At 36.8% G+C, this 25479-nt stretch overlaps 2 protein-coding genes across 3 annotated transcripts in view; both read right to left on the bottom strand.

Annotated features, from left to right (window-relative positions):
• arl6ip6 (ADP-ribosylation factor-like 6 interacting protein 6) overlaps positions 1–6529 on the bottom strand; it is an 11941-nt gene extending 5412 nt beyond the window's left edge. Inside the window, exons 1-3 of the mRNA XM_084129712.1 lie at positions 6168–6529; positions 6006–6059; positions 5780–5912 (exon numbers count right to left, since the gene is read on the bottom strand). Of these exons, the coding sequence (XP_083985838.1) occupies positions 5780–5912; positions 6006–6059; positions 6168–6453 (473 nt within the window). The 5' untranslated portion in view covers positions 6454–6529. The remainder of the gene's footprint in view (positions 1–5779; positions 5913–6005; positions 6060–6167) is intronic.
• A 2895-nt stretch (positions 6530–9424) lies between these two features.
• Positions 9425–25479, bottom strand: part of fmnl2b (formin-like 2b) — a 29923-nt gene continuing 13868 nt past the window's right edge. The window contains exons 15-28 of one of the 2 annotated variants that reach the window (XM_084128650.1): positions 23661–23855; positions 22769–22789; positions 22059–22183; positions 21282–21484; positions 15494–15728; positions 15287–15355; positions 15119–15199; positions 14905–15034; positions 14135–14298; positions 13904–14005; positions 13724–13825; positions 13064–13187; positions 12710–12825; positions 9880–10633 (exon numbers count right to left, since the gene is read on the bottom strand). In XM_084128650.1, the coding sequence (XP_083984776.1) occupies positions 12734–12825; positions 13064–13187; positions 13724–13825; positions 13904–14005; positions 14135–14298; positions 14905–15034; positions 15119–15199; positions 15287–15355; positions 15494–15728; positions 21282–21484; positions 22059–22183; positions 22769–22789; positions 23661–23855 (1643 nt within the window). In that variant the 3' untranslated portion in view covers positions 9880–10633; positions 12710–12733. Of the gene's footprint in view, positions 10634–12709; positions 12826–13063; positions 13188–13723; positions 13826–13903; positions 14006–14134; positions 14299–14904; positions 15035–15118; positions 15200–15286; positions 15356–15493; positions 15729–21281; positions 21485–22058; positions 22184–22768; positions 22790–23660; positions 23856–25479 lie in introns of both variants that reach the window. The other variant, XM_084128649.1, reaches the window with a different exon arrangement.

Genomic DNA, 25479 nt, shown 5'->3' with positions numbered 1-25479 from the left:
TCCGATAGGATTCTCAATAAACCATTATTAAACATTAACATAAATGATCATTGAGGAATAGTTAAAAGATTCATCACAGTGTAAACTGCTTTGTTAATTATATTGAAGAAATCATGTTCATGGATGAGCTAATGATAAAGGTTGCTCGCCTGTCTAATAAAACACATAATATATTAAAGCGTCTTTGGAGTTTCAATGGTTTCTACACAAGTAAAACCGGAAATCGAGGGTAACGCAAAGAACATAATTGACAGGCGATGCAATGACACAGGCCGTTGCACTGGATAAAATTGCTGATTTCTCGGGAATTAAACATAGTTTTTAAACATTCGGGATAATGCAAGTACACAAGTCAACAAAATAGATAACATTTTTTCATATTTTAATCCAAAAATCGTACATATTGTGCCTTTAAGCGGCGGTCACATTACCAAAACTTCGGCCAAGGTCCACTGTACATTCTCAATGGTGTAGCGATGTATAAATCACAGCTCACACAGAAGTCATTTTCAAACCAAGCAGCATTGTGTTGGTCGACTCGCTAGCAAAATTCCAGATCGCGGAAACCCACTGAAATGACCATTTTGACCACGAAAACATGCAGAACAATGGTAAATGTGACCACACCTTTAGAGCAATATATTATTTTCATGTCATGATTGGCTCTAGATGAGCCTGGTTCCTTTAAAGGTTTTTCTCCAACACCTCACCACTAATGGCTCCCCCCCCCCCCCCCCCCCCGACCCAGTCCCCTGTGACTGCATTAAATCACAAAATTTCTGTTAATGTCTTTGAGCCCCAGAGAGCAGAGTTCCCTGTTCAGTAGGGTCAAATTACATTGCATCACTGAAATGTGCATCTTCTGTTAGATCTGATAGATCTGTTAACTCCAAAAAGGTCTAAAATATCAAGAAAGTGCAGTATGATAGCATTCTCATTCATCTCAAAATCATCTCATTAACACTGGCAGTACACAAACTGCATGATGCTATTTCTTTTCTCAAGCACACTCAGTTCGGGAGCCATAATTGCCTTGTAGCTAATTACTCAACAGGAAAATAACATCCTATCTAGGGACGCATCAATATTAAAAGCTGATGATTATTTTCATGGCATGGCAGATAACTAATAAATGGTAATAACTAATAAAATTAAAATTATATACAGTTCTCTAAATAAAAATAAATAAAAACTAAGATCATTTTAATGTCAAAAGTGAATTCACAACATTATATCGTATACAATATAAAAAAAAATGGATATATTCCAGCAAAACAAATATTTCGATGTGTAGATTCAAGCAAGATTTAGATTTATTTAGATGGATTTAGATGGAAAATTCACATTTGATGTGCCCATACTAGGGGAAAAAAGCCTCCATAAGCCTTGATGAGTGAGAAAGCTTGCTTTGGTGCTCTGATATGTAGGTCTTACTGAGTTGGTGGGGCATTCTTTCTGTGGTTAACACTTCCTGTTACCAGCTCAGATATAAGTTACAAGAGGGGACATAGTCACGAAGGTTTGCCTAACCATTACTAGGAATCTGAATTAATCTACAAAACAGAGGTTTGGAGTTGGATAAGTTCACCCAAATTGAAAATTCTGTCATCATTTACTCACCCTCATATCGTTCGAAATCCACTAGACTTTCGTTTATCTTTGAAACACAAATGAAGATATTTTTAACGAAACCTAAGAGGTTTCAGTCCCTCCACTGAAAGTCCATTCTCTTTCACGTCTCCCTGTGCTTAAACGGAAAATTCACACAAATTTATCTCAAAATGCCTGCCATCGCGAGTATCCAAGTAAACATAGTCGGTTATGGCTTAAATAAACAATAGAGAAAGGACTCATGTGTATCATTATTTTGGATCCGTGCATTCGTCTTAAAAGTGACAGCAGCCTAATATTCCTGCTGATATCTGTCATTAATGTTAATTAAAACTACAAAAGACAAAGAAATCACTCCCTGCTCTTCACTGAATAATGTATTTGTAACTTTAATAATCGTTGACCTTTATATAATGTGTACAGTGAAGATTATATGCAGTGTTATTTTACATTTGATTTCAAAACTACTAATAGGCCTACCAGAAAAAAACATTAAAAAGAACAACTTTGTTCAGTTGTATTTATTTATTTGTGTTATTGCTTGTAGTTTAATTATTTGTTCTTTTATTATTAATGACCGTTTACTTGTTTTTAATAATCTTTGAAACATATACAAGTAGTTTTAGCTGTGGTATCGAAATTGTAATTGAGAATAGTTAAATTTCACTGGTGTCTACAATTTTGGGTGTCATAACATTATTTAATCCAATACAAGGATACATTGGTCAAAAAAATTATTTTATTCATTTATTAAATTTGTGGTGGGGCCAGTGAAAACTGAAGGCTGCACTCCGCTACTGGAGATTTTGGATGAGTAAGATTATTCGTGTGTTTTGTTATTGCCGGAGTACCCGAAGCTTGTGTAAAGTATCGTCCGTCTTCTGAACGGGGGCGGGGAGCAGCAGATCATTTGCATTTAAAGGGGCATACACAAAAACAACGTGTTTTTGCTCCCACCCAAAAAGGAGCAAATTTGACAAGCTATAATAAATGATCTAGGTGGTATTTTGATCTGAAATGTCACAGATGCATTCTGGAGACACCATAGATTTATATTACATCTTGTGAAAAGGGGCATAATATGTCACCTTTAAGAATAATAAAGGTTTTACCGCTTCAGAAAGCAAGCAAATTTAAAGTCAATGACTTTGGAAAGAGCAATACTAAAAAGTTCAGGCAAATTCCCCTCCTCCTCTATTCTCTAAGAGCATTAGAAGTTGGGGTAAAGGACATTTAGACATTTGATGGGGCTTTGAGCCACACGAAATCCCTGCAGAGCAATTCTGGGACAGTTTTTGAATGTTCCGCTTGGTGCAAGTATTCAGGTCTGAAGATGGAAAGCAATTACAGGAAAATTGCTTTTCTGTTCTCCTCTGAGTCTGTGCTCTCAGTCGAACCAGCACAAAGTGATAGGAACCATTTTCTATTTTACCAGCTGACAAGCTTCTCAGGCACTGACAGCTAAAAACAAAATAGGAAAAATGGGTGAATAACCTCAGACCGGAGGAACAGCCTCGATAACATGTTCTTATAACTACTCTCTTAGAGTATTACACTACTGAACAGAACTGGCCATGAAAAAACAGATACTTGTAGAGACAATCAGTCATCAGGCTGTCTGAAATAAATGAATAGTGCTCACTGCTCACAGGATCAGTAGGATGACTGTTGCAGATGCTGCGGCAGTAAATTAACTCACTAGCCTAAAATGATCACTTCTACTTGGAATTGGAGTATCTCTTGTTGAATGTGAACTTTTGATTTCCAAGAAGTTTCTTCTGATTTCATTAGTGTGGATCCTGTAAGAAATTATAGTCTGCCTCGACCCAGATTCCACTCCAAAATATATGTTAGAAAGAGCTCATCCCCAAAATGGCTTAATTATCATAGAGACAGTTTGCTCTGGTCTCAGTAATATTAGAATATTACCACCGGAATGGTTTTAAATCAGTTATATAGCGAGAGCAGCAGAACGACATCAAGAACCATCCTGTGACAAAGAGTTTGTTTGTGATTACCAGTCATGAAGACAGATGTCTCTGAGTATAATTCTTTCACCCGACCCCTTTGGTGATCACACCTGTAGCAACATCAGTGATGTGGGAACGGAAGGTAACCACTTCAATTGTTGTCCTTAATTTACATTTAAAACGAAACCTCGTTTACAAGATGAGAGGGATGACTAGTGTAGAAACAGCATAAAATGTTTGAGCCTGTATTGTTCAGGGTTCATTCCAACTCCATTGAACCCAAGGTGCTTTGTGTACTTTGTCATTTGCTATGTTGCAATAAACTTCTTCATCGAGATCTTCAACATCCTCATCATTTTTTTTCTTACAAGCCCCACAAAAAATACACCAATCCCCCTCCCCCTTTAATACTTTTGGTTGCTCTTGAACAGTAACAAACTTAGCACCACTTACGAAATGTAAGTTTGAATTATTTGGAAAAGGGAAGTTATGCGTTTCCTGAAACTGCCGGTTTGCCACCCAGACGGTCAATAACACTGTTTTCATATAAAGGCCATTTCACACAAAGTACGATAACTATAAAGATAACGATAAAGATATAGTTCTAAAAATCATTCAAAATATAAAAGAATAGCAATCCACACCAAAACTATAGCGATAATGGCACAGAGGAACTACATTGTTGGAATCACGATAACAACATTGACAGCCAATCAGAATCCATATCAAATATCTAATGATTACTATTGGTCCATCAGATGCAATCTATGGAATAAATCTATGGTGCCATCAAAAATGAACCACATGGGGATATCTTAGACAGGAACTAAGCCAAACATTAAATTCAGATATGCCTTAACTTTCAGGTTTCAGGCTGAGCCTCTTTATTTTGGCCAACTTTTCAATACAATGGCATAGTCTATTAAAGTCGTCACAAAATCAAAATTGACCCTATTTACTTTGTTAGTGCACATTACTAGTCTTGAGAACAATTAATATGTGCAGGTTAATACACAGGAAACAAATATTGTTTGTCGTGGTAAAAAAAAAAAAATCTGAAAATTTGTTTCCGCTCTGGAATGACGTTCCTTCTCTGATGACGTCAGTTTTCTACCTTATTGCTTTTATAAAACGGTTACCACACAATACAACTATTAAAGCCGAAAAACATGTATCTATGCAACTTTTATGAAGTAAAATCACTAAAAGCCTTCCTTCCGCTGGAAAAAAATAGTCCCTGACCGTAAACAGCAACAAAAGTTACATACATTATTTCGCCAATAGATGGCGGCAAAAACCGTCTTTATGAGTGAGTCAGTCAGTAGAGAAGACTTTTACATGGAAAGGAATCAAACTTGCGAACACAGAGAAGGAAGACGCAACTGACAGATGACTATGGGCACGGAAAAACCCCTTAACTGTTAAAAGGACAAGATATCGCAGCGGACATTCAAACGGATTTTTTTATTTTGAATATGACTGACCTGAAAGAAAATGCCAAGTTACTGTAAATGCAGGTAAGTTACACTCGCTTACTCTATCTCTCACAATACTCGACTATAGCTTCAATGAACAATATCAATGAGATCAAACATGTGTTTAAGTATTAAGTTACAAAGAGTGGTTGCTAGGGGTGTTGTGTAATGATACATAGAAGTTGATAGAACAGTTGGGTGAAGCGGTCATAGCCGTGTTTTATCGTGAATAAAGCACAGCTATTGACCAATCAGAATCAAGGACTGGAACTAACCATTTTATAATTGAAAATAAAGTCACAGCAATGAAGTAAAGTCGGTTGCAACTTAATGGGTTTAAAGCAAAATCATGGAGCAGTTTCCTGAGGTGTAAAATTTTCTGAAACTATTTTAAACTACTAAATCTTTTTTAGATTTATCCTCTAAAACTTGTCTAACTATATAACATCTAATATTAATATAAAATAATTTGATTTAAAAATGGAGAAATAAGGAAAAAGTGCCTAAAATGTAACATATAGTCATATTAATATAATTTTTTTTATATATATATAATTTTATTTTTGAAAAACAAAACAAAAAACAAAACACCCAAGGTATTATTTTATATCCATATATTGGGAACGGAAGCATACACAAAGAAAACACTGTGTAATATGATTGTGCTTTAGAGAATATGGTTTGGTGATTTAATTGCACAGTTATTATGATAAACAGACTCACTTGAATTTGGCTGAAGAAAGAGGAGTTGGAGGAAACATTCCTGGCTCTAAGGAGTCAAAGTAGGTTAGGGTCCAGGAGAAACTGCAACACAGAACTCCAGCCACAGAAGACAGGACCAAAATACTCCAAAAACCTGCAGGGGAAAAAAGTATGTTACCAAAGCATACAACACGCAGCTAATATCGGTTTATTCATATTATGTAATACAGATGCAATTTGGACCTACCCAGGAGTCTTACTTCTGATCCATCTTCACTGGTTATCCTCTCTGCTCTTAAATCTACAGATCAGAGTATTATTAATTATATTATCCATATATGCCATTTGGTATTGCACATACTGGAACTTCAAGAGAAGAATTCCAAGAAACAGATATGAAAGTGTTTACCTTTTAATACGATGTACAAGAATGAGATCAGCACAGCGATAAACGAGACGATGACTATGCAGCATAGCACAGAGAATATACGAGCGGGCCACAGGTGTGTATCTTTCCAGTACCGAGGGCGTACGGGGAGCCGCCCAGGAGTTGCCCTGCCGTTCACGCTGCTCTCAGGTGAAGCTTCATTTACTTCCCCCAAAGGGGTCCTTCTTCCTGTTAATGCAGTATTATCTTCATCTTCAGAATAAATGTCTAAAGACGGGACATCTTTATCTCTGGAAGACCGCAGCATGGTCGCCAGGAGAAAAGTTTCTAAAGTTGAAATTGTTGGTTCGTGAGTGAGTCACATCCTGCCCCCTTTGTTTGCGCGTTTCCGTTTCCTAGACAACACGGAAAACTGGTTTATAAATTAGCGCGCTACATGTACCCACTTTTCATATTATTATCACACTCGATTTGTACAATGCATGCATGTTACGTGCGTTTTATACAGTTCAACGACAAATACAATTGCTTTAAAGGGGATTTCGATTAAGACAATGTGTATTAATGTCAAAATTATCAAATGGTAAAGAGTTTCAAAACATCGCGGTTTGTGCTTCCGTATTGTGAAGCACCGCCTTTATTGTCGTGTTGTCCAATCGTAATTGACAATCCATGCAATACGACCATACGATTGGATGCAATGAACGTCATTCAAGAAAATTACCCAGCTCATACATTGTAAAACTTTAGCAAAGATAACTATTTTAATTCAGACGGATAGGTGTTAATCCTGGTCTGCTTGACTATGATGTTTAAAACGTCTGTGTTGTGTTTTATTTGAAAGAAAAGTGTAATAATTGACAGCTATTGCAAAAAGACAGCAAAAAAGTTGACAGCAGGCGAAGCTGTAACTGCTGTCAATATTGTACAGCCCAAAATAATCTTAAAGATTAAACACACTAACTCAACACACCTGAAGGCATAATGAGGTCTTTATCTGAAGAGATAACGAGGAAGATTTTTGTTACTGAAATATTACTTTCACGAATAGATGAAATTCTTGGCTCGTTTGACTATACTTGTATAATTTTTTTTCTTACAGAAAAATAACTGCAGGAAACAGCTATTTATATTTCAAGTTAACAGTCATCTAGACATTTTTCTTTCAGTAATATTGTGCTATAAAAAGTATAGCCTGTTCATTTTGGATAAACATGTTAAATCAGGGGTTTCAAAGTGGGGCTGCAAGGGGCAAAATATGCAAATATAACAATATAAATTAACAAATAATGCATGCATCTATGCAACAATTTACTAACAAAATATTTTCCCAAATAATATTGACATAATTATAACTTTTCACAATATAAATTAGGCCTTTACACAAGAAACTAAATAGATGCTTTTAAAATTTTAGGATAGTGGCCTCTTGCACAACGATGATCATAATATTATTTTGGGGGTCGTGGCATATTAAAGATTGAAAACCCCTGTGCTAAATTACGTACAACTTGACTGCTCTTTTAGACAGTGTCTCTAAGCAACTATCTTTTGTTTTCATCATTTCTTGTTTTTTGGTTCTTTCATGGAACACTTCTTCAGCACTCTTAAAGCTTCTGACAGTTGAGAGGTCTGCCCACACCCGTTCTCCGTAGCGTGAGGAGCTGCCAACTTTGATCTTTCTCCTCTTTACTTCTGCATCATAGACTGGTCCCCAACATTTTGTGATGTCCATTAACCAGAAGACAGTAGGTATCCCACTGTGACCTGGTGGAACTGTTGAACTGAAGATGAGACATATTGCATTATCTAATGTTCTTTATGTACATTCATTTTTAAATATAGAAAAGGAAAGCATTATCACATATTTGAAAATAAGGGTCTAAGTTTCAGTGTTAAAGTATTTTGAAGAATTTCATTACTGGCTACACTTTTATTTTGAATTCTTTGAAAGTCTTTGGGATGTGCCGGAGGAGACTTTACAGAGTGCTAGACTCTTGCATCGTCAATACAAGATCTTGACCAAAAATTAATGCACCTCTTGATGTAAATAAATGTTGTGATGTTATTATTTCCATCAAGAGGTGCATCAAATATTGGTCAAGCTCTTGTATTGACAATGCAAGAGTCCAGCACTCTGTAAAGTCTCCTCCAGCACATCCCAAAGACTTTCAATGAATTTAAAGTCCGCGTGAACCGGAAGTTGCAAACGACTTTTCTCCAGTGTTGTGACGTATTTCCCAGTGAAAAGGAATATTGAACAGAGGGCAGGGTTTTTTCATAACAGACTAACGGTTTGAGGGGAGTGGTTAAGCGTTTCCCAACCCAAGTCCTCAAACCTACGTCATCAGGGAAGGTCCTCCAATGCAGAGGGGAGGGGCATTTTCAGATTTTGATTAAAGATTATGAAGCCAAAACATTTTTTTGTGTGGATTGACTTGCATGGATGAATTGTTCACCACAAAACGATCAATTTAGGCAAACAAAGTAAATATGGTCAATTTTGATTTCATGTGGACTTTAAGGTCTGGACTCAGATGTGCCAATTCATGTGTGAAAATGATTCTTCATGCTCCCTCCCAACCATTATTTCACAATCTAAGCCTGATGAATCTTGACAATTTCATCCTGGAATATGGCCACGATGCGTCTTCCTACATGGTTGTTTAAGAAATGAAAAGCTACACACGCCATCAATTAGGGTTAGAAGAACTGTTGGCAAACATAACATGCTAGAAACATAATCTGCAATAATGATCCAATCATAAACTCTTAAGCATTTGCCAATTTAAATCCAAACAGCCACTCTTATTTTTTTTCTTTTTTTTTTGGTCGGGCAGTGTATATAACGAAATGGTACTGACATTTTGTGTATTATTTGCATTTTAATTATTGAGGACCACAGCAAAGGTTAATTTTAGTATAAAACCTAAATTTACTCCACATGAATGTACTATAATTTTTATGACTTTTTCGACAGAGAGCTAAACATTATTTATATAAATCAGTAACTGTAATCTGTCCATGTTTAATTGTACAAAAGCCTGTTCCACAGACCAGGCGCCACAAGGGACCGCTAAGATCCTGGCACACAAGGGGTTGCTACCACCTTGTGGCAGAATTAGGTTACCACTGCCCACACCACATTTTATTTTCAAGTAGCTCCAATAATCACATGTATCCTCGAGCATTCTCATGTCAATCCAGATCTTCAGTAAAAATAAAAACCGCAAGAATTCATGTGAACATTTCACGTCGACCACACAAAAGAATCACTGTTTTTAACGGTGCTGGTGTCTTTGCTTTATTTGCACACAACCACTGATTCCAGTTAAAGAGATCAAAGTAGAAAAAAACGTTATATGTGCCACTAGTGTCAGTTCAAGCTTTCAAGTGTTACGTGCAACCACAGACATTTACCATATGCAACAATAGTGATGAGAGAGCAATTCAGGTCACAGAGTAAGTTGATTCACCGTCTTTACCATCAAATTAAATAATACTGTCATACTAAACAACATAAAAAGTGAATACCATTCCAGTGATATTGCAGGACAAGTTGGTTTGTTTCAACAATATGTACAGCACCACAATGGATGAACAATGTAAAAAATAAGAGGCTCAATTTTGTAGCAAAATATCTGTACATTTAAAAAAAAGACTTTTTGTCCAATGAAATGTCTTTTCTTTTTTTTTAAAAAAAAAACAGCAAACTTTTTTTTTTTTTTTTTTTCACAGCTCACAAATGCCACATGAGATAAAACCAGTAGGAGAGCAGGTCTGTGATTAAAAATGAGATGTATTGTACATAAAATGTCAAACTGGTTGTGGATGTTTGGTAGTAAACATTTTCTCAATGTTTGATGGGTTTTTAGTCGGTAAAGAAGCGCCTTCCTCAATAGCAGTTAGAAGTTCTTTTTTTTTTTAAATCAAAAGTTCAGTTTTAAGATGATCCAGGTTCAATGCTAAAAAATAAAAATAAAAATAAAAGTGCATCTTGTAAATCTTCCCCTCAGAAAAAGCTGCTTAGCTTGGAGTTTTTAAAACAAGAGGTAAAAATGACACAAGTGGGCCGAAAGTCTTTTCGCCGTTTCTGCTGCTCCTTGTGTGTAATACACAACGTCTCAAAGTTAAACAGAGCGAAACATAAAATACCACACTACCTCATCTTCCTTCACAATGTCCATTTGTAGAATCCACGACATTTGACTGTATAGGTCTGACATATGGCATCCAACCTTACTTTCTTTAAAAGAGATTCCAGGTTCCAGGTAAGCAGAAGTATTCAATGTCACATCCTTCCATTGTCTTAAGTGTGCTATTTTTTGTTCTTTTTTCAGTAGTGTCATTGGCCCACCCTCTGTCCTCAAAAGCTGGCTAGCAGGTGGTGATCTCCATGTTGCGTAGCTGAAGGTGCTGAACCTCCAAGTTCCTTCTCCCACTCTTCCTCAGGGCATCGGCCCGTCGGAAGGGTTGACTGCGCAGGTCTGAAGACAAACAGGTAAACCGTTATACACTGAACACAATTACAGTCTAGGCCTGCAGATATGGATGGGACGGGGCCAAAGATGGGTGCAAAACAGACAGGTATGTGGATGTTTGGTTAGTTTTAGATCAATTTAGTAGGAATGCACAATATTCCGGTACCATAACGGTTATTTTCCGAGTTTTTTTTAATTATTGGTATTGATTGATATTGGATAGAATGGCTGATATCGAAACATATTGAGCATACTTGTATTATTTTTACATTTACAGACAATTTTATACCTAAATTCTAAATTTATTTAGACAAAAATGGGACGGAATATTCTAATATTGGCCATTTATTAGAATCAGTTGATATTAGATATAATGGCCAATATTGAATATTTAATTGTTCATACTCATTTCCCCTAATTTTACATGATAGCTAGTTAATCTCGTAAAACTTTACAATAAGGTCTCATTTGTTAACATTAGCTTATGTATTAAATAACATGAACTAACTATGAGCAATACATCTATTAATCTTTGGTAATGTTATTTAATAAAAATAGTCATTCATTTTTTGTTCACAATGCAATAATGTTTACAAATCCAATTTTTCATGTTAATCAATGTATTAGTAAATGTTGAAATTAACATTAATAAATGTTGTAGAAGTATTGTTCTTTCTTAGTTCATGTTAACTAAAGTAGCTTACTAATGAAACCTTATTATAAAGTGTTACTGTTAATCTTTACGAATGTATTAATATAGTTTAATGCTATCTAAACAAATTAAAATAATATTCATTCTTCATACTGTACATTTTAATGTTGTGATGCCTAAAAATGACAGATTTTAGTTTTTGATTCATTATTTTTTACATTTATTTAAACAAAATAGAATATATTATTTTAATATTGGCCATTTATCGGTCTCCACCATTTATTGGTATCAGTTACTATTGGATATAACAGCCAATATTGAATATTTAATTGCATACTCATTTTACTATTTTAACATGAAGGTTATGCAAAACATAATTTAACAACACTGTTAAATGTAATCTTTACCAAAAAAAAAACAAAAAAATAATAATATTCATTCTTCATACGGTTCATTATAATATGATGCCTAAATTGACTTGGAGCACTTAAAATGACTGATATTGCAATTTCGACTTTTTATCACACAATTCTGACTTTATAACACAATTGCGAGTTTATATCACGCAAGTTAAAAAGTCAGAATTGCGAGATAAAAAGTCGCAATTAGCTTTTTTTATTTTTTATTCTGTGGCGGAAACAAGCTTCCATAGTTTTCAGCAAAAACAACAAAAACATAGAAATATCTATGGTTAATATCAGCCTTCAGCCAGAATTGTAATATTGGTGCATCCCTACAATTTAGATCTTTCTGATAAGTCATGATATGTTCCAGGAAGTTACCAAGACAAATGTTGTTTAAAATTGTATTACAACTACTCAATGGGAGGGGAAACGTCATGACATTTTTTAAATCTGTGACAACTTAAATAGTGTACAGGAAACAAAATGCCAAATGGTGAAAGTATTAAAGGCAGGCAAGCAGGCATTTTGGTCCTACTACTATGTACTAACATTAAAATTAATCACTTGATACAATGCACTTATTGTGTACATACATGTTTTAACATTTTACTTATTTAAAAAAAAAAAAAAAAATGTAATTGCAGCTGCAATTAATTTCTGTAATCAATCTATAATTACACATTTGACCTGGCCCTTTCACCACGTTAACTGACCCTTAAACCTAACCGTACCACCAAACCTGTCCATAACCTCAATAGCAGCAATATTTTTGCTGTACAGTAAATTACAGTAAAATTTTGCAATACAGTATGAACAAAAATTGCATTGTACCCAACAATATTTTTTAGATGCAAGTACATAGTAGTTAAAGACACCTAATATAAAGTGTGACCAGCATTTTTATGCTGAGAATTCATACTGAATTCAATACCCAAACACACCCAGATGAATAGTAAACAAATGAAGAAATAGACAGAAAGAAGGATGGCTAGGAGATGAGCGAATAAGAGACGGATTTAAGGGCACCTTGCTGAGGGGAGAGAATTTAGTTTAGTAATGGAAGTCCTCGGAGAGGGCGGGATCACAGAAGAACCGCGAGCCACGTTTGGCTGATCGTGCGGTAAAGGGGACGGTCTTCAGCACTGCAGCAAAATAATAGCCAATCACAACATAGAAACACCAAAAGCAAGAAGCTCTAGAAAAGCACAGAATCAGACAGAAACTTCAAGCCTAAAGCTAAACAGCTTGGCGTCTACTGCTACAGTACGTCTACTGTTACTATCAAAAGGAGAAAGACCAATACACACTAAGGGAAACGGATTCATTCATCATACGTACAAATCAAATGAATCGGAGTTTTGCATCCAGTAGCGGTCTTACCCGTAATGATGTCCTCAATGGCTCCGTCTTTGCCTTCGTAGACGAGGCGGCTATCTTTGCCTTGCCTCTTCCTTAACTCTGTGATCAGCTCCTGCTGTTGCCGCTTGCCCTTGTGAGATGGTGACTGGTGATGGAGTGAGTTAATAAGGGAAAGAATATGCAGTCATTGCGCACGGTTTTACTGTAATCTTCCCACTTAACAATACTCCTTTAATGTATACTTTATGGCTCACTAGTAAAGCCCAAAGTTATTTTTTTACGCATACGCTAGGTCATCAGCACAGTATTCGTATAGCCTGATTTTTTTTTTGCGCTAATTTCTTTGTCCACAAGGTGGCAACAGTGCCCCGGGGTATTCACAAGGTAGTCGAAGAAAAAACTGAATAAACGGAAAAGGCAGAAACGCGTGCAAGCTACAACAACAATTCATGGATTGAATTCAACTCAAGCTTAAAAGATCATAAAGATGTGCGTATGGGTTAGAACTTGTGGCGAGAGATACAAAACCTTCTGTTGACAGAGTGCAAGTTGTCGTAATGCATATGCGATAACTGCCTGTGTACATACAGTATACGTACGTGTCAAAGTTAAAGGCTATGGGTACAACAGTGCATGTCCACTTTGGGCTAATGGCTCTCATTTATGACTTCAACATGATACCTGTTGATGATCTTGCTCCTCCATCAAGGCCTCCTGTTCCAGAAGTTTCTCCATCATCAGCTGCTCCTGCCTCTTCCTTTGCTCATTCTCTTCATTCGCTTGCTGAAAAAAAAGACAAATTAGATCTGGACCCTGTGTGAACCAGAAGGAAGTTGGTGCACTGATAGTATAAAAGCTCACCCTATAGGACTTGATAAAGCGAACGAACACAGGGAAGAACACAGAGGGTGGCATGGTCTTGGCACTCTCCCCAAAGAACTTGACAACATCGTCATAAGCATCCTGTAAAAACATCCAAGTCACATAATCATATGGATCGTGTCCCTTGTGGGATTCAAACCAACAACCTTACCCAGTGCAGAGGTTTTTTTTTTAACCACAACTCCTTATAGAAAGGTTCTTTTTTTCTACCTGTGCAATTCTAGCATCATCCAGAAGCTTCTTAAGCCTGGCCTCGTTGTGATGGATGAAATCTTTGAGCAGGGAGTTGTGGCCATGCATGCTGAACTCTCTTCTGGTCAGATCCAAACCTCTCTGTAGCTCCTTCACATCCAAGAGAACATTCTCCAGAGAGACTGCAACATGGGATTAAAGGAGAACTCCGGTCAATTTTAACATTGAGCTAATTTTTTTGTAAATTTGGAGTGCTGTCAGTACAGAGGACAATGACAAAAATCGGTGTTATCCTCTTTTTAAAATTTGCACCCTGTTGACTTCAATGGGGCAAGTTTTAAACCTGCTTTTAGCCTCTTAACATCCTTGATGTGTCATTACAAGTGCACAGCCAATGTGAGTGATTCCTTCAGAGTGAACACGGTGAATCTGACTGCAGTAGATGTGAAAGATATGAATAAAAATGATGTTATTTCAGCCAGCGCACATACCTGTATTTACATCCTGTTTTCGGTCGAAGTCCATAGTAATCGATTGTCGAGTTCACGCGCATAGGTTTAGTACCTATGATCACGCGCGTGAACTCGACAATCGATTACTATGGACTTCGACCGAAAACAGGATGTAAATACAGGTATGAGCGCTGGCTGAATAAACTTCATTTTTATTAATTTCTTTCATTGTTTTAAAGCATTGTTTTAATTAACAACCAGGCTGATTTAGAAGTATAATTACTCTTTGTAATTAGTACATTTCAAATATATTTTGAAGGGGCGATTGACGCTTACCTGCAGCAGCTTTCTCAATGTAGTGCAGCTCATTGTAGAAAATGCTCACAATAGGATATTTCTCCTTCACCACATTGGCTATGTAGTGCAAAAGCGTCAGCTTCCTGTCTGTGGACTTAGTCTCCAACAGCTGAAGGCAAGATATAGTACAGTATTATAATTAAACTAAACAATTTTTTTCAGAAAAAAAGGGTTATGAGATGTAATAAGTTACCAGATCCAAGCTCTGAAGTTTAAAGCCATAAACAGCTCCTCTCTTACTACTGTTCATATAATTCCCCAGGGCCAAAATGATCTGAGATGAGAGAGATCACGTACTTAATTACAAGTGAGACTGTAAAATGGCAAGAGACTCTGTGATGTTAAAGTTTTAGTGGCTTACCTCAAGGATTTTCTTTAACTTCTGTGATGATTTTATGGATACGGATGCTGCTATGATAGCATGAAGTTGCTGTAGGAAAAACAGCGACAGCAAAAGACAAATTTATAAATGCATTTCAGATTTTCAGAATCATTTTAGATATTCAAAACAGTGTCACATCATTCAGTTTCACCATTTTTTGTTCCTCTATTTCTCTATCCACTTTACCGGTGTGAGCATTTGCAGGCTATCACTGTAGTTGCCCATGAAGGCCATGATGGTCATTCGCTGCGGCAGCCTTTCGATCTTGCTGAAGAGCATCATGAACCGGTCCTCATCAGTGAGCCCGTCCATTGGCCGTCGCTCCCGCTCATACTGGCGGAGCACCTTCACCTCAGTTTCAGTGGGCATGAACCGCATCATACACTCCACGAAATCCACAGGCAATGTACGTAGGTCAAACCTGAGCGGATGAGAGAAACTGATCAGAGTAGTATTCAAAAAAACAAATCCCCACCCAAATACATCAGAATGTAGGCTCATCGGCGATTCCATCGTTCGGCACGTACACGCCACGTTAGGTAAAAGGAAGGTGCACAGTCACTGCTTTCCTGCTGCTCGTGTTTCTGAAATTGCTGCTCGCGTTCCCGAGATTCTGAATGGTGACAAGCGCGTCGGAACTGTGGTCCTGCACGCGGGAGTGAACGACATCAGGCTGCGCCAGACGGAGATTCTGAAGAAAGACTTCAGGAATCTGATCGATACGGTACGCAGCACATCGCCTGAAACAACGATTATTGTGTCAGGACCGCTTCCCACGTACCGACTAGGACAAGAAAAGTTTAGTAGATTATTTGCGCTAAATGAATGGTTAATGTCATGGTGCAATGAGCACAAACTGCTCTTTGTAAATAATTGGAATCTGTTTTGGGAGCGTCCTAGGCTTTTCCGTGCTGATGGCTTACACCCAAGCAGATTCGGAGCGGATCTTCTGTCGGATAACATCTCCAAAATGTTAAATACCTTTTGACTAGTAACCAAAAGTCCAAATCATAGTCTTTGCTGCACCAATTTAACTGATATAAATTCTAGTGTAGAACATTGCATAGAAACTGTGTCTATTCCTCGTTTAGTGAGATCAAATAATAAATTTACTGCAGGATCTAGGAAAAATCTAATTGTTATTAAAACAGAAAATGTTGCTATTAGTAAACAAAAACAATTTCTAAAGCTAGGTCTTCTAAACATTAGATCACTCACACCTAAGGCAGTTATTGTAAATGAAATAGTCACAGATAATAGCTTCGATGTACTTTGCCTGACTGAAACATGGCTTAAACCAAATGATTATTTCGGTCTAAATGAGTCTACCCCAGCAGGATACTCCTATAAGCATAAGCCCCGTCTGATTGGTCGTGGCGGCGGTGTTGCAACAATCTATAGAGATATTCTCAATGTTAGTCAGAAAACGGGTTATAAGTTTATTTCGTTTGAAGTACTTGTACTAAATGTTACGCTCTTAGATATTAGAAAAACTTCCCTATTATCTCTAGCCTTGGCTACCGTATATAGACCGCCTGGGCCTTACGCTGATTTCCTAAAAGAGTTTGCAGATTTTCTCTTAGACCTATTAGTCAATGTCGATAAAGCATTAATTGTTGGAGATTTTAACATACACGTAGATAATCCAAATGATGCGTTAGGGGCTGCGTTTACAGATTTATTAAACTCCTTTGGGGTCAAGCAAAATGTTACCGGACCAACTCATCGTTTTAATCATACACTCGATTTAATTATATCACATGGAACCGATCCAACCGATATAGATATCATTCCACAAAGTGATGATGTCACTGACCATTACATGGTAACTTGCATATTACGTACTCCTGTAATATATCATGCTGCGCCGCGTTATCGATCAGGCAGAACAATCCTTCCATCAACCTTAGATAATTTCTCAAATTGCTTATCTGATCTGTCTCAGCTGCTCAGTGAACCCAAACAAACAGATGAACTAGAGGAATTAACTAGCACTATGAGCACCATTCTCTCTGGAACATTGGATATTGTTGCACCCATTAGATTTTTTTTAAATTTCATTAAAAAGGTCAGAGAGAAAAGTAAAGCACCATGGTACAACAATACTACGCATGTTCTAAAGAGAGAAACCCGTAATTTAGAGCGTAAATGGAAGCAAACTAATTTAGATGTCTTTAGAATCGCATGGAAAGACAGTATGTCACGTTATAAAAAGGCCCTTAAAGCGGCCAGGGCTGAGCACCTCCGCAAACTAATAGAAAACAACCAAAACAATCCTAGGTTTTTATTTAGCACCGTGGCTAGACTAACAAATAAGCAGATGTCACCTGAACAAAATATTCCGTTACAGTTTAGTAGTAATGATTTCATGAAGTTCTTCACTGAGAAAATAGAAAACATCAGAACCACAATTGTAAATGTTCAATCCTCAATCGCGCCTTATAATTCAGCCTCAATTATCACGACGCAAGAACAATTACAGTGATTTACAACTATAGAACAAAAAGAGTTAAATAAACTTATCATTTCATCTAAAACAACAACATGTTTATTAGATCCTATACCAACTAAACTACTGAAAGAAGTGTTACCTATAGTGGAAGAGCCTCTCCTCAATATTATTAACTCATCTTTATCTTTAGGTCATGTTCCAAGAACATTTAAACTGGCAGTTATAAAACCTCTCATTAAGAAACCACAATTAGACCCGCATAATCTAGCAAATTATAGACCCATTTCAAATCTTCCTTTTATGTCTAAAATACTAGAAAAAGTGGTGTCCGCTCAACTGGGCTCTTTCTTGCAAGAAAATGACATTATGAAAAGTTTCAGTCTGGATTCAGACCGCACCATAGCACTGAAACTGCGCTCGTTAAAATTACAAATGACTTACTTTTAGCATCTGACCAAGGCTGTATCTCAATACTAGTTTTACTTGATCTTAGTGCTGCGTTCGATACTATAGATCACACAATACTCTTAGATCGACTACAAAATTATACTGGTGTTCAAGGACAAGCATTAAGTTGGTTCAGATCATACTTATCTGACCGCTACCATTTTGTCTATTTAAATGGAGAAAAATCGATCATAACTCCAGTAAACTATGGAGTGCCGCAGGGATCTGTGTTAGGCCCTCTGTTATTCTCAATATATATGCTGCCACTTGGAAATATTATAAGGAAACATGGAATTAGTTTCCATTGTTATGCTGATGACACTCAAATCTATATTTCATCACGGCCAGATGAAAACGCTAAATTATCCAATTTGACAGAGTGTGTTAAAGATATAAAAGATTGGATGACGCACAATTTTCTTTTATTAAATCCAGACAAGACAGAGGTACTAATCATCGGTTTAAAAAAACCACCCACAAAACCTCTCACACTACAACTTTAACATAGTAGGATGTCCTGTTACTTTATCCTCTACAGTAAAAGACCTAGGTGTTATACTAGACTGCAACCTGTCTTTTGAAAATCATATTTCATATGTTACAAGAACAGCCTTTTTCCACCTTAGAAACATTGCTAAGCTACGTAACATGCTATCAGTTTCTGATGCAGAAAAATTAGTTAATGCATTCATGACCTCGAGACTAGATGCTTTATTAGCCGGTTGTCCTGCATCCTCAATAAACAAGCTACAGTTAGTCCAAAATGCCGCCGCTAGAGTTCTTACTAGATCAAGAAAATATGATCATATAACACCAATTTTATCATCACTACATTGGTTACCTATAAAGTTCCGTATTAATTACAAGGTATTGCTACTGACTTATAAAGCCCTAAACTGTTTAGCTCCAGTCTATTTAACGGATCTTCTATCGCCCTATAATCCATCGCGCTCTTTAAGATCACTAAATTTGAGGCTTTTGGTCATACCTAGGATATCCAGATCCACCAAAGGAGGGAGAGCATTTTCACATTTAGCTCCAAAACTCTGGAATAGTCTTCCTGATACTGTTCGTTGCTCAGACTCGCTCTCCCAGTTTAAAACTAGATTAAAGACGCATCTTTTCAGCCAGGCATTCATATAATACTTTTAATCTTACAGTTAAATCCAACCTCTAGTTCATAAACGCCAGAGGAGAACTGGCCCCCGACTGAGCCTGGGTTCTCCCAAGGTTTTTTTTTCTCCATTAGGTCACCTGATGGAGTTTTTCGGTTCCTTGCCACTGTTACCTTTGGCTTGCTCAGTTGGGGATATTTGGGATATTTAAAGGAGACATATCATGCTTTTAAATCGTTCCTTTTTACATATAAATCATACATTTGTAGTCTATATAAAGCGGAACTGCAATGCTTGGGTCTGAATTCCTCATTATTATAGCTCCACAGGCCCCTTTTCTACCCCCTTTCTGATATGCGTCTGAGAGCAACTCGTTTTGGTGCGGTCTCTTTAAATACAATTGAGACACTTCATACCCCGCCCCCTCTCCAGGTTGTAGCGGTGACACTCGGTTCAACTCCAACCCGTTCGGCCATTTTTGTAGTTTGATAGCAGAGATACGATTATCTAGCGGCACAGAAACGTTTTTATTAACAAAATGTCAACAACGGAAGACTTGTCCAGCCAGCCTTACATGTTCGAGCCAGAGCGAGATGAAAATGAAGACGACGAACCTGCAGAACAACGTCTTCATATGGATGTATCGCAATGGTGTGTTACTGTATTTACACATGAAACTTTGGTCTTCCGACGTTTTACCACCGTGTCGATTTATTTTGATTAATATGTGCGAGGGAAAGAGGGCAAGACAGCGTCTAGTTTGGAGACGGTGAAGTCTTGTTTACACTTTCGCCTGGCTCCGAAGAGAGAGAGTAAGCGCGCGCGTGACCGGGTCTCTCTCTCTGCTCGTTCTTTCAGTTAGACATGCGGCCTGTCACAAGCACGGCAGTTCATCTACATTACACGGTGTAATTAAGCGTGTGGGTTACTACATCCAACAACCGAACATTTTAACTTACCCTCTCGTAACTTCTGCATCCTTTAGCTTGGACTACAAAATTGCAGCGAGAAATAAAAATGGCGGATTGCCGGAAGTCAATGTCCTTATTTGGCAGTTCCGCTGCAAATACTGTGACGTAATAGTTCAAAAAACGTCATAGATAACAGAAAAATCGGAACAGGTTGAAAAATATGACCAAAACAGAATATAAAGATATCAACGAAGCACCTAAAGAGAATAATTTCAACTTTTCTGTACTTCTAAACACTCCAAATATACAACAAAATGTATTTAAGGGCTAAAAAAGTGGATTTAGCATGATATGTCCCCTTTAATTTAATTAATCAATCAACAATACTATTGATCAGCATTACCAAACGTGGACATTTTCCACTAGAAACAAGCATTGATGTATTATTTTAATTTAATACTGTGAAGCTGCTTTGATACAATCTGTATTGTGAAAAGCGCTATATAAATAAACTTGACTTGACTTGACTATTGGCTGATGCTGGTCATGTGTGTGATGCTAGCCAATAGTGAGCCTACGTTCTGAAGTACAACACAGAAGCGCTGCGCTGTTACATTACATGAACTCACTCAAAGGCCCACACAGAAGAAAACAAATAGTTGAATAAAGTTGTTCTTTTCGGGGGGTTTTGCGCACAAAAAGTATTCTCGTTGCTTGATAAACTTAAGGTTGAGCCACTGTAGTCACTTGGACTATTTTAACAATGTCTTTACTAACTTTTCTGGGCTGGCAGAATGAAATTACATAGAAGCCTATAAAGGAGTGAGCCAGCTCTCAGATTTCATCAAAAATATCTTAATTTGTGTTCCAAAGATGAACGAATGTCTTACGGGGTTGGAACAACATGAGGGTGAGTAATTACTGACAGAATGTTAATTTTTGGGTGAACTAACCCTTTAAGCACATAAACAAGAACAATCCCGCAGTTGTAAACACCATCTCACCGGGAATATGGTTCATCTTTATCTTGAGATTTGAGGGGAACTTACGTCTGGATTGCTTTGCAGATCTCCTCCGGGCTCTTCCCTGCCTTGCGGAGTGTGATGGCGAGGTTTTTGGCTCTGTTAGCCTCCAGAAGAGATACTTTATTGGGGCCCTTTTGAGGAGCCTTCTGCTTTTGCATCGTCATGTCAACAGCAGGGCCCTGGGCTTTGGTCTTAAACATTTCCTCAAACTCATCCACGTTCAAATCCTACAAACCAAAGCATTCTATTAAAGAGCTATCCACAGCACTCCTTGAACTCAACAGTTTTGTGTTCAAAAACGTGGATGGACCCACCAAAAATGCAAACCTCATGAAAGTCAACACAGAAAAAAGACATTTACTGTAAGTACGTTCCCTGATTCACTGTGCCAGTTATTTTTAAATAAAAATGTTTCAGTCTTTTATCAAAATGTACTTGCTCTGCCTCTAAAATGACTTTCACTCCACCCCTCCAAGCACCTGGCTCTTTCTGGTTTGTAATTCTCGCTTTACAAAATAAAATCCCGCCCTACATTTTTTCCTCATTGATGGAAATTCATCAGATTATTGAAGTACAACAAGTTGCGAAAGGCATTTTAGTATGTCGTTGTTTGCCATTTCAGTGGCAATAGTTAAAGAATGTACTTTTAAAAACGAGTTGAAACTAAACTGAGCATCTACCTATTATTTAGAAGTAACTCAAACAGAAACATGATAATGAAGTAGACCAGCATGGTGGTATAACACATGCAGAGTTGATAGAGATCACACTTTTTACACGTGTAGTGCTGTAGACAAATACCTCCAGGATCCTCTCATCATCGATTTCATTGAAGACAGTGCCGTTGATCTGATTTGGTTTCAGAGCCACCCAATTGAACACTGGCAAGCGGAACTTGGTTTTGATTGGCTTTTTAATTTTCACAGCTGCCAAGGAAGAAAAGAGGCCTGTGACTACCCAAGTATCTACTAACTACTCAATTTTCTCAAGATTAAAATGAACGCAATCACAAGAATGGATGATAACATGTTAAGCAAAGACACACAACACACAATATGACTGGGGATGCAGCGAAATGAAAATTCTGGGCCGAAACCGAAAATTCTGGATGCACTTGGCCGATATATTTTTTATATAATTGTATTATTGTTAGACTTTGAAATTAAATGCAATCATTTTACTGAATCTAAAAAATAAAATAAAAAGCCAATAAAATAAAATAATTTATTTAAAGTGACACAAAATTGACAGAAAATAGCCCAATATTAAAATAATATTAAATATCAATATATTAATATTAATATTAATATATTATTCTTCATTCAGTTCTATGCAACAGAATCAGATTTAACAGATTTTTTACCAATTATCAAAATATAATTGGCGGCATATTTTCGGCCTTTTTTCAAAAAATGAAAATGCTATTTTCGGCCGATAATTTTCGGTGCATCCCTAAATATGACTAGATCATGACAGCAAATGGTGGCTATGACAAATTTCAGGAAACCTACAGAAGAGCTTGATTGGTCCATCTTTGAGGGCAGGAGAAAAAGAGAGTAGATAAAAACAAATGTTTAGAGAGTTGTAAAGGACAAAAGTCTAGAAAGAGAAAGCAGAAAATGCTTGTAAGCGCTAAGAAGTGCTAAACAAAATTCCACAAAAGATCGGACAATTACACTACCAGTCAAAAGTTTAGAATAATTAAGTATTTTTGAAAGTCTCTAATGCTCACCAAGTCTCATTTATTTGATCAAAAATACAGTAAAAGTAATAAGTAACTGTGAAATATTAATACTATTTAAAATAACAGTGTTCTATTTTAAAATGTAATTTATTCCTGTGACGGTAAAGCTGAATTTTCAGCATCATTGCTCCAGTCTTTAATGTCACATGATCCTTCAGAAATCATTTTAACATGCTGATTAGTGCTCAATTTTTATTGGCGCTCTATTAATTATGAGCACAAAATTTTGACCGGTGGTGCATTTAAGAAAAAAAAACAAAAAACACACTTTACAATAAGGTCCATTTGTTAACATTCATAAACTACATTATTTAACATGTACTAACAATGAAAAAGACTTGTAAATCATTTATTTATCTCAGTTACTGTTATTTTAACATTTACTAATACATTATTAAAATCATAAGTTTTATCTGTTAAAATTATTAAATGAACCTGAGCTGACAAACTAATAATGAACAGTTGTATTTTTACCTTAACAAAAATTAATACATACTGTAACATATGTATTGCTCATTGTTAAAGCATTAACTAATGTTAATGAATGGAACATTATTGTAAAGTGTTACCGAAAAAATATGATAAAAAAAATAAATAAAAAAAAACTAAATCTGCAATGACCTCCACACTGAAACACTCACGTACACATACACACATACCTGTCAAGCCAGAGTTGAATATGACAGTGGGAGTGCCGCAGCCTGGGAGAGGAGGAGCACAAGGAGGGGGAGGTGGAGGTAAGGGAGCAGAGATCTCGATCGAATGCCCAGGAGGTGGAGGTGGTGGAGGAGGAGGTGGTGGAGGAGGAGGAGGAGGCGGTGGCGGTGCGAGAGCTGCCGATGACTCGTTAGAAACTACAGGAAAAGAAGAGACAGTTTTGGCCACTAACACTAAAATAATTAACTGAAGACAACAAGCTTGAGCACGCTTCTGTAACAAAGAATTACTAATTAGAAGAGATTGAATAATAACCGGTTTGGATATTTACACGTTTCTACTCAACGTGTCTTTATACAATTGCGCCCACAAACTAACAATGTTTGTTGGCACAGTCATTATGCAGCTCTGTTGAATCACTGGCTGCAAACACATTGCTCATAGTAAAAGCAGGGTAATATAGTCAGTGCTCGAAGTGGGATGGATTTCAACTGAGGGGGACGCAACCTCCCCCTCCACTCCACTTCAAGCACTGAAAATAGTGGTATGTTAGGTATAAGTAAGTTATAAGTTAGGCAGCGGTCATGTAACGTAGGATCAGAAACACATTAATTGTTCATAAACATAGACTGTAAAAAAGATGGATGATGTGTCTTATGGATGATGTGTCCATACTCCACAGGACGTGGCACACTTGTCCATGAACAATTCATCCAAAAATTGGCCTAAGAAAGTTTTTTGTTTAAATTGTTACTTTTATATAGCATGGATGCATTAAACTGACCAAAAGTGACATTAAACATAATTCCACCAAATATTGTTTTATTAACTCTTCTGAAATTAAAACACTAGTACTGTATTTGTTTAAAAATGAAAGTGAACTTTTCTTTGCATTACTCGAGAACTAAAAACATTGCATCTTTTTTTATTTTGACCAATTTACATTTTCTGCAAATGCTCTAAATGACAATATTTTTTTTAAATTTGGAAGAAATGTCATCAGTAGTTTATTGAATAAATCAAATATATTTAATTTATTCAAACACACACCTATAAATAGTAAGTCCGAAGAAACTGACCATTTTGCAGTGGTCTGGTTTTTTTCCAGAGCTTTGTTTATATGGTTGTAACAATCATTTGTTAAAAAAAAAAAAGCGGTAACACTTTAGGGTCCATTTCTCACTATTAACTAGTTGCTTATTAGGATGCATATTACTAGGATATTGGCTGTTTATTAGTTCTTATAAAGCACATATTAATGCCTGCAGGATCATATTCTACATCCTTAATCGTACCCTATACCTAAACTTAAGTATTGCTTATTAATAGTTAATAAGGTAGTTAAGAGTTTATTGAGGCAAAAGTCACAGTTAATAGTTAGTTAATAGTGAGAATTGGACCCTAATCTAAAGTGTGATCAAAAAAGCATTCAGAAATTGCATTTCAGTTATTGGACACCTCAATCAATCACGACAAAAGTTGGTCGATCTCTGTTTACTGGTCATTTAAACATTTAGTTCTCAGGCCCTGTAAATTTAAGCAACGCCACTGTTTGAACCCAAGAGGAACTAGCGGTGATAAAAGCCAACTGTGTTGTCACTTCACATCGGCTGCGTCTCGGCCAAAAAGCTGCGCCTGAACACACCAAAAGGACTAAAGACGATTGTAAACTAGCACGTGCATTCTGCGTCTGCGAGCAAGTAAATATCTGTCTATATCAGCAGGTATCAATGACGTATTTTCGTCATTCAAAAAGGCAAACCAAAACTAGGACTTCAGATATACAAACGGTAAACAAACTTACCATTTTGAATATCAATC

The sequence above is a fragment of the Abramis brama genome, assembly GCF_963993115.1.
Source record: "Abramis brama genome assembly, chromosome: 11".
In the NCBI taxonomy this organism is placed as follows: Eukaryota; Metazoa; Chordata; class Actinopteri; order Cypriniformes; family Leuciscidae; genus Abramis; species Abramis brama.
The sequence above is the reverse complement of the archived record's forward strand: the minus strand, read 5'-3'. Positions and strand labels throughout refer to the sequence as shown.